Raw genomic sequence first — 9,638 nt, 5'->3', positions numbered from 1 at the left:
TAATGAGGCCACATTTGGAATACTGTTTGATAGTTTTGGTCTCATTTGTCAAAAATAAATGTTAGAAGCAATGAAAAGAAGGTTCACTTGTCTCATTCTTGTCATGAAAGACTTAATTTATGAAGAAAGTTTGAATAGGTTAGGCCTATACATGATGGAGTTTAGAAGAATAAGAGATGATCTTAAGGAAACATATAAGATCCTGGGGGGACTGGATAAGGTGAATGCTGAGAGGATGTTCCAACTTGTGGAAGAGACTAAAATCAGAGACACATTTACACAATAACAGATCTCACTTTTCGTACAGAATTTTTTTCTTCCTAGAGGTTTGTTACTTTGTGAAATTCTCTTCCCTATAAAGTAGTGGAGTCTTTGACCATTGAATTTATTCAAGGTAGAGTTAGATATATTTTTGATCAGGGAGTTAAGGGTTATGAGGAGCAGCCACGAAAATAGAGTTGAGATCAGTCATGATATACATTTACCTGTGAGTTGTAGCTTGTGGCTATGGATATTGATGGTAGTGGCTCCAATGTTTCCATCCCATAGCTGATCAGGAATCTCTCCACTCTTAATATCTGCTGTTGGCATGTGAAGAAATTTGCAATCTATGCTCAAAGTTATGAATACACCTTTCCTGGCATCAGATCCTGAATGAGATTAAAACCTAAGGCAGGGATACTGGCCATTGCACAACATGATTTCTACCTTTCATTTAGAATCCAAAGCAAAAGGCCACACTCCCAACAGTGCAACTCTCTCAGTATTGCACTGGAGTGTCAGTCTAATGTGGTTTCTCTTCAAGCCCTGTAGCAGGAGCTGAACCCACAGCTTTACAAGTCTGAGGTCAGAGTGCTACCCACTGAGCCATTGCTGACAGTTCATGACTTGCCTGCAAGAGTGAATACTGTTTCATATCCCTCCACATTCCCACGTAAAAGTGTAGGGCACAGATTAAAAGATGGCAGATGACACAACCTGGAAGCATTGTGGACTGCTAAGAACAGCGACAGATTTCAAGAGGACACAGGTAGACTGAAGAAATTAGTTTAGTAATGCATAGAAGTGTGAAGTAATTTACTTTGGCAAAATGAGATGAAATAATATAGAGGATAATTTTCCAAAAGGGGGCAGAGCTGAAGAAGCTGGTGTCTATTGAAGGTAGCAGGGCCGTTTGAGAAAGTGGAGAAGCAATATATAATGGTTTTGTCACCGAAGTAGTAATCTAAAACTCATCTTCTACATGACTTCAAATGGCAGATGGTGAAATTTAGATTCAACAAAAAGCGGGTGTAATGATTATAATAAAAATCTAGCTGGTTCACTAGTGCACTTTTGGGGAAGGAAGACTACCATCCTTACTTGGTCTGACCTGTACTTGATGAAGATCTTATGCTCGAAACATTGACTCTCCTCTTCCTTGTATGCTGCCTGACCAGCTGTGCTTTTCCAGTGCCACACACTTTTTAACTCTGATCTCCAGCACCTGCAGTCTTCATTTTCTCCTGACCTTTATGTGAAGCCAGACCCATTTCAATGACATTCATTCTTAAGAACCCTGGGCAGTTAGGAATTGGCAATAAATGCTGGTCTAGCCAGCATTGCCCACATCCCATGAATGAATTTTACAAAGTGGCTAAAAAAGCATTATGAACCTGGATTTTATAGAGACAGGCACAGAGGACAAGAGGAAAAAAATGATGACGAACATTTAAGAAACGCTGGTTCAAGCTGGAGTATTGTGTTCAGCTTGCTTTAAGAAGGATGTAAAGACTTTATGAAGATGCAGAAATAGATTTATGGAATGATTCCAAAGATGAAAGACTTCAATAGAGTATATGGATTGGAGAGACTGCACTCTTCAGAGAAAGTTGAGAGGAGATTTGATGGAAGTAGATAGAGAAACTGTTCCTGTTGCTGGTAGGCCGAGAACCAGAAGAAACTCATTTAAGATGAAAACCAAAAGAACCATTGACAACATAAGGAAAAACGTTTTCACAGAGCAAACTTTTAGGTTCTGGATGGATATTGGACAGTTGGGCAGATATAGTTGGGTATTTTGTAATGAATAGTACCTATTCAGGTCTATTGGTACAGGGTAGGCAAATAGCACTGGGTAAATTGTTGTTGGAGCGAGCCATCATGCATATGACAAACCAAATAACCTCCTTCTGGACTATCCCATTCCATGGTTCTGTGAGAGCTCCAACATTGCCGTATGGAGAAGAATAATAGAACTTTGTCGTGGATCAGAGCACCACCAGTGGTAGGAGGCCTGCAACTACAAGGATTAAAAAACTCGGAAGTTTCATGTAGCTTGGAGGTGCCGGTTTTGGACTGGGGTGGACAATATTAAAAATCACACAACGCCAGGTTAGTCCAAAAGGTTTATTTGGAAGCACTAGCTTTCGGAGCGCCGCTCCTTCACCAGGTGGTTGTGGAGGTTAAGATCAGGCTCAGAATTTACGTCAGTCTGACATGGCATTGGGACAAACTTCATACCTATTATTTAAAAAGCTGAGCTATCTTGAGAATGTAATTTAAAAGAAGTTCTGGGATTTACATTTCAAAGAACAAAAACCAGCATATCCCATCATAAAAGATGAAGGTTTTAATCCAAGATTGTTTACTATATCACATCTCCATGACATCCTCCTTTGGCTATAAATTCTGTGAGCATGATCTTAACCTCCACAACTACCTGATGAAGAAGCGTCGCTCCGAAATCTAGTTCTTCCAAATAAACCTTTTGGACTATAACCTGATTTTTAACCGAGTTTCATGTCGGAGTACCTTCCTGTGTCAGTGTGTGATAGAACAGCAACATCTACAGGTAAAGTCGAGAATTACAGAAACTATGACTACGGTAAAACTGTTAAGTAAACCTGCATTGCTTTTTCAGAGTAACGTGTTTCTAAAGGTCTTAAATGCAATTTACTGGATTAACTCAGGGTTTCATTCGATAAATTCTGTAATCTGACGTGGTAGTTTTTACAATCAGCCGCAGAACTGTTTCGAAAAGAGCACCAGCATGTAAAATGCCTGACAAGAGATCTGCAAGATTGTCAGATACTTTATAGGGAAGACTAGCTTGGGGGGGGGGTGGTAGATTGGAGGGGGGTGGGGGATGGAAACAGGGACAATATTAGAGGCCATAAATATAAGATAGTAACTAAAAAAATCTGACAAGGAATTCACGACAAACACATTTCTCCAGCGCGTGATACGACTGTGGGAAGTTGCTACCACGGGAGCGGTTGAGGCTAATAGCATCGGTGCATTATACGGACAACCAGATACACCCAAGACAGAGAAAGAAATCGGCGAGAGGTTCCTGTGGAGCATAAACGCCAGCATAGTCTGGTTGGGCCGAAAGGCCTGTATCTGGGTTATTACATTTTATTCACACAGCAAGAGCGGGTAAATTACAGCTATTTTGAGAAATATTCTGGAGGCAATTTTTTCTCTCTCGTTCTCTCTATCCCCCACCAAAAAAATTGTTTGCCGCGGATAGGTAAACAGGCAGGACAGCTTACATGAGTAAATGTAGTGTGTGCAAACGAAAGAAACTCAGACCCATTATACCAATTTCTCCTGGTGGTTGAGGTGGGGGGGGGGGGGGGGAGCTGGAAATGGAGAGAGGAGCTCCGACGTTTTAACTATCTTTCGCAGGATTTGCTGTCCTCCCCCGGGAGATCGGTCCGTTGAGGCAAATCCTGACCAAATGGGTGACTTTAAGTCATTTGCAACTTTTCCTTTAAACTGAGCAAAAATCTGACCCCGCCGTATACAAAGTCAGCACCGAACAGATGTACGCCTACTCGTCACATTCAAATCTCCCTGCCTTCAGAGTGGAGAGAGCTGAGCAATGTGGCATTTCTAGTCTATGAGCAGCGCGCTGTTCTCGTCTCAGTGTGCAGACCGATCAGGATTTAACTATGTACCCATTTCAAACTGGAGACTGTACATAATATTCGTGCAATTGAGAACGTATTCGATGCTCAAATGTCCCCATTTCAGGCACTTGTCAGCAAGTTAAACCGACACTTTACGGCCTGCAGCACCCAGTCTCGCTGGGTTATCCAGTAGCTTCTCTCAACAAAACTCTCGGAAACAGAAATCCAAATGCCCCAATTATTCTGAATCTTTTCAGTTACATTTACCCGCGCGTGTGGAGTCGACAGACATTAGATCTTTATTTAATTTCAATGCCACACTCAAATGACAACGCACTAAAGACTGTATCCACCTCTTGCAATTTATAAAGAAAGGAATAGGCCCACAATATAATGCACTGGACGTCACTCTCCAATCAGACTGAGGGAATATTGATGTTGCGTGATTTACAGCGGCAAGTGCTGACAACTCAATAAAAAGACCAAGATCAGGCCCGTTCTGAAGATGGGTCATGAACCTGAAACGATAACTCTGTTTTCTCTCCATAGATGCTGCCAGACCTGTGGAGTTTTCCAGTAATTTCTGCTTTTGTTTCGAATTTTATTTTTGTTTAAAGGTTGAGTCAATAGGTGTAAAACTGGAAAAGCACGGCAGGTCAGAGCACAAAAGTCAACGTTTCCGGCCGAAACCCTTCCTTTAAAGGTTTTTTGTAGTGGTTCTTGAGCAGGATCCCTGATAGTAACCAGCGTTCTGAACCTTCTATTTCTAGGCAAAAAGACAAAGAACTGCGATCCCTGGAAATCTGAAACAAAAACAGACATTGTTTTTAAAAACTCTCAACATGTCTGTAGAGTGAAAGCAGAGTCAACGGATTCTTGAGTTCTGAAGAATGGTCACTACCGTTCTTCTCATTACAGATACTGCCAGATCTGCTGGGTTTTCCTAGCAATTGCTGTTTTTGTTTCGGATTTCCAGCATCCGCAGTGCTTTGATTGTTTAAAATTGAAAAATGGTAACTGAGAAAGTGTAAACTCAGTTTCTCTCTCCAAAGATACTGCCAGACCTGTTGAGTTTCTCCAGCAATTTGTTTTTCCTTCTATTTTTGGCATGCTCCGAAAACAGTTCAGATTTGTGCCTCTATCCATTAAAGAAGACATTTTAAAATAAGAGTAATTACGTTGGTTACGTTGTAAACAGTTAACCCCTTTTCCGTCGTAAAGGTGCAGTCCGCTTTAACTCAGAAGTAAACTTTACACAACGCCTTTCTTTTAATAGGCATCACGGAAAGCTGGATAGGCATGTGTTTGCGTATATGTGTGTGTGTGGGGGGGGGGGGGGGTGTAGATATCAAGGCAGTGTTACTGATAGTGAGATTAAATATGATGGAGGAGCTGGTGTTACCACTAACCTCGACTGTTCATCACACTCCTGACTAGTTTCTCACATTCCAACCTTAGGCCATCGCAAAACTTCGCTGCCCCGTCAGAACTTGGTCCAGTTTCTCCTATCAATCCCTCTGCTCGCTGACCTAACCGGTGATCTTAAAATTCTCATCCTTGTTTCAAATCCCCCTCGATTTGTTATCTCCTTCACAACCCTCCAATTCTGGCATCCAGTGCATTCCCAGTTTAGATCCTCCCACCCCTGGTGGCCACGCCTCAGGCCCGCTGAGCCCCTATTCCCCCATCCCCACCCACTCCATCACCTCAATGCCTCTCATTCCTCCTTGAAACCTACCTCTGCGGCCAGACCTTTTAGTCATCTGATTTAATGTCTTCCTTATGAGTCACGGTGTCACATTTTGCTTTGTCACTCTGCGGTGGAGCGTCCTTGAGTCGTTTATGACGTTGAAGGCGTTGCAGGAATGTAAGTTGTTGTTGCCGGCTGTTTGTTAGACGGTGGGTCTAACCCAGTCCGTCTCACCAGTTTATCGTCGATAGGGGGAGCTCCGCGTTGCCTGATTGAGCCCATTGAGTTGAGCCACCAGGCTTGCAGTTTGAACACCTAGATTGAATAACTCCTCAGAGGCAGTCATTGTTCCTGGGTCGAAGAAGCCTTTATATCTCTCTTCCTTTCCCAACCCCTTCCTTCACACCCTTCTTATGGGACAGATAAAATCCGGTCGCTCAGAATTTAAACAGGATTCACCCACCCCCCCCTTCCCAACTCCAAACAAAACAGACAGCCTGTTCCAAGACGGGAACCGCAAAAGAGCCAACTCCGATGACCCATTGAATAATCTGTGATCTAGGAGAAGAAATTTTAAAATGTGCTTCATTTCATAATAGGAGAGAAATTCCTGCAATGCCGAATCAAAAAAAAGTCAAGCGTGCACACATACGCGAAATAAAAGTTCGCTTAAAAGTATTAACAGGCTGGAGTCAAAAGAAACAGACGTTGACGGTTCTTTTTCCGTGTGTGTGTTTGTGTGCCTCTCTCCCTCAGCCCTGGAAATGTCTGAAGAGCGGGTTTCTCTCTCGATTAACAGGGTGTTTGTTAATCCTAGATCCCTCATGTCTGAGTCAGTGGACAAAGAGACTGACTACAAACTCAAACCCGGTATTTACCCCCTTTTTAGCCTCCCTCACACTGAGTTTTCTGACAACATATTCCGGGAGTTATATAGTCTGAGACCATCCAAGATGGCGAACGGCAAGTTATCATTAATACTCACTCACTCAAATATTTGGAGTGACTGCTACAACAACAACAAAAAAGCCTGGATGTCTTTTTAAAAAAGTCTTTCATTAACATTAAAAATATAAAAAGAAGCGCGGCACATCAAACTTTCCAACGTTTTCTCCCCTAACATTTCCAGCTGCTGTGTTTCAGATTGCTAACAGGTTCTCTCCCGAGCAGTTTCTTCGGGAGGAAACAATCTTTCATTTTTTTGTCCCCCTTAAGATAGTCCGATTGCGAATCAAATTTTTCAAATCTGCCCTTGAGTTTCCTTATGTGTCTAAGAAAACAAGTGAAGGCAGAGTTTCGTGTCTTTTTATATGTACATACACAGAGATTTTAAAAATGCATTTATCCAAATTCTGTAAAAGTGCAAATTCTTCATAAGAATGTTATTAATAGCTACCTATTTTGAATGATCAGAAGGGGGCTGGAGGAGAAGCGATTAGTGAACTGAGTGAAGAGAGGGCTATGCTATATATAGTTTCAAATTGAAAACTGTGTTCTATCCCGAATGCTTTTAGGCACTAGGGCTTTGTGGAGAGTCCCAGGAATAGAGGTCTTCCCCCCACCTCACTAATAAATACAAACCACATCATATACCCCTTAGTCCCAGCGCCAAGTGCTGCCCGAGCCCCGGGATGTGCCCCTTCACCCGGTAAACCGGATCCTTAAACCCCACACCCCCCTCCCTTGGCTACCTCAAGGCGTCTCTCAGCAGGAGCTGTCCCGTGTGTTAGTTGCCCCACATTCCGGCCCGATTCCCGACCCTGTCCGAGTGCGGAGGGGACCAGCCGCAGTTGCCGACGGTGGCCCGGGCCCCGCTCTTCCAGGAGAGGCCGGTCTCGGGCCGGTGGCCTTCCGCGCTCGCCGCCTGTCGCCGCCGAAAGGGCGATTTCACCCGCCGCAGCCCGCCACCCGACCGGCTTTCCGCCCGAACCCGGCGCCGGAGACCGTCTCCGACCGGCTCTGGGCGGCCGGGAACCGAGAGCGAGGATCGGGGAGGCCGGGCGAGAGGGTGCCGGGTCCCGGGAGCGACGGCAAGGGCCCCAGCTGGTCGGTTTTGGCGGTGGAAGAAACACAGATGCGAGAAGAGTTGGCCATCTCTGCCTCCCCCATTTGCTGCCAAGAGTTGTTGTTCTCAATCAGGTCCGCGCCGAGCCTACAAATTCCTAGCGTCAGCGAGAGCTGCAGATCCAGAAGGGACTGGAGAGCATCCAGTGTGTGCTAGCCAGGGATCCACAAATACAGGCCTGTACCCAACCCCTCCCTGCCCCCACCCATTTCTCTGTCTCCCTGGAGAAAGAAAGCACCAAGACCATGACTGAGAGCTCAGCTACCACAGCTACTAAGCCCAAGCGCAGCAAGTCGCCTAAGAAGCCTGCCAACCACCCCAAGTACTCCGAGATGATCATCTCTGTCATCACGGGGTCCAGCAGCCGCACCGGACTGTCCAGGCAAGCCATCCAGAAGCAGGTCAAGAGCCAGTACAAGCTGGCGGAGAATGCCGACAGCCAGATCAAGCTGTGGCTTGTCAAATTGGTGACCAACGGTGTGCTGGAGAAGACCAAGGGGGTCGGGGCCTCAGGCTCCTTCAAACTGTCAAAGGGTGAGGAGCCGAGAAAGTCAGTGGCAGCTGTGAAGAAGGCCAAGAAGCCGGTCAAGAAGAGTGCTCCGCCTAAGAAGGTGGTCAAGCCCAAGAAAGTGGCCAAGCCCTTGGCCAAATCCAAGAAGGTCAAGGTAAAGAAGCCAGTGAAGAAGCAAGTGAAGAAACCAGTGCAGTCCAAAGGCTTAAAGAAAGCAAAATCGGCAAAGGCAAAACCTGTGAAAGCGAAACCGGTGAAGAGGAAGATGAAGCAGGCGAAAACTAGCAAACAGACAGCGAAAAGCAATGCAAAGAAATCAGCATCCAAAAAGAAGTGACAGATTCCATTAAACTGTAGTCACACAGACTTTTAGCCATTTCTGTAAATAGTTGTTTTAATTTTTTTTCTATGAAACTTTGGTTGACCTTACTGCTAGGAGTTAGCGAAAAAAAAATAGAGCTTTTCTCATCATGAATGTGGTAATACTAACATGGCTGAAACTTGCTGTACTTTGTAGTAATTTTCAAGCTGATTTCATGTTTTTTATGTACAAACATCTGTCAGTTGAGTTGAATCCATGCATATGAAAAGAATTTTCTTATGAATCCAATTGCCGTCCTTGAGTTTCAAATAAAAAAAATTAACTTGGATGATATTGTCTGATGTCTGATTAATTCAGCAGTTAACATCCTTTTATAGATTTGCAGTTTCCTTTCTGTTCCAACTTCCATCCAGCATTAACTTGCTGTGGGATGGTTGATTGAACTGGAACTCAATGCTATTTACTCTCCCTTCTTAGTCTTCCAGGCATAGCAAAGAAGGAGGGGTCGCCTCAAGATGGAGCATTTATTCAGTGAGGGGAAGAGGTATTTAAATCAGATGCAAAGGTGGTGGCAGCAGGGTAGGAAGCTGGTCTGTTTGCTTCTTATCACTTGGCCTACCACATACCTTTTTTTTCTAACATTCAAGTTCATCTTACCTTCTTTCGGTGGCTTCAGGTGAGGAAGGAGGGTGCAAGAAGCTGCTGCAATGGAGAATGCAGTGTGGATCTAGTCATTTATCATGGCTGCTTCAGCGTTGGCTGAAGATAAGGTGGGTCCAGGCCTGGGATTCCAATGATCCAGGTTTCCTTGAGGCTTCTGCAGTGTCTTCACGGCAGCATGGTTGGTCCAGCCAGGCCTGGGACTCCTTTTGATGGCTTCGGTGGCCGTTTTCGTTGGCATCAGTCTGTATCTATTTATGGTGGCTTCAGTCAGTCTGTGACTCCATGTAGTATTTTCTTCTGCATTGTGATGGGTTCAGCCCAATTGCAATGTGGTTGTGGGGGGGGGGGGGGGGGGGGGGGAGCGGAGGGGCGGTTCTTGAGCCCAGAGTCATGGAATTGACTAATTGGACTTCGTCTTCATTAAAGTTTTTTCAGGAGTTTTTTCTTTTCATGCTATCCAAACTTTTTATTTTGCTATTTATTTATTTTTC

At 44.5% G+C, this 9,638-nt stretch overlaps 1 protein-coding gene across 1 annotated transcript; it reads left to right on the top strand.

Annotated features, from left to right (window-relative positions):
- Nucleotides 1-7,763: 7,763 nt before the first annotated feature.
- On the top strand, nt 7,764-8,812 carry LOC140489212 (histone H1.0-like). Its single transcript, XM_072588511.1, has one exon. It carries the CDS (start codon nt 7,897-7,899, stop codon nt 8,497-8,499), a length of 603 nt encoding a protein of 200 aa, XP_072444612.1. The 5' UTR covers nt 7,764-7,896; the 3' UTR covers nt 8,500-8,812.
- The last annotated feature ends 826 nt before the right edge of the window (nt 8,813-9,638 follow it).

The sequence above is a fragment of the Chiloscyllium punctatum genome, chromosome 18 (genome assembly GCF_047496795.1).
Source record: "Chiloscyllium punctatum isolate Juve2018m chromosome 18, sChiPun1.3, whole genome shotgun sequence".
NCBI lineage: Eukaryota > Metazoa > Chordata > Chondrichthyes > Orectolobiformes > Hemiscylliidae > Chiloscyllium > Chiloscyllium punctatum.
Note: the sequence above shows the minus strand (reverse complement) of the source record. Positions and strands in the feature narration are given on the sequence as shown.

What these genes read in the sequence shown, in the direction of transcription:
- LOC140489212 (XM_072588511.1), top strand. Translation starts at nt 7,897, where the DNA reads ATGACTGAGAGCTCAGCTACCACAGCTACTAAGCCCAAGCGCAGCAAG.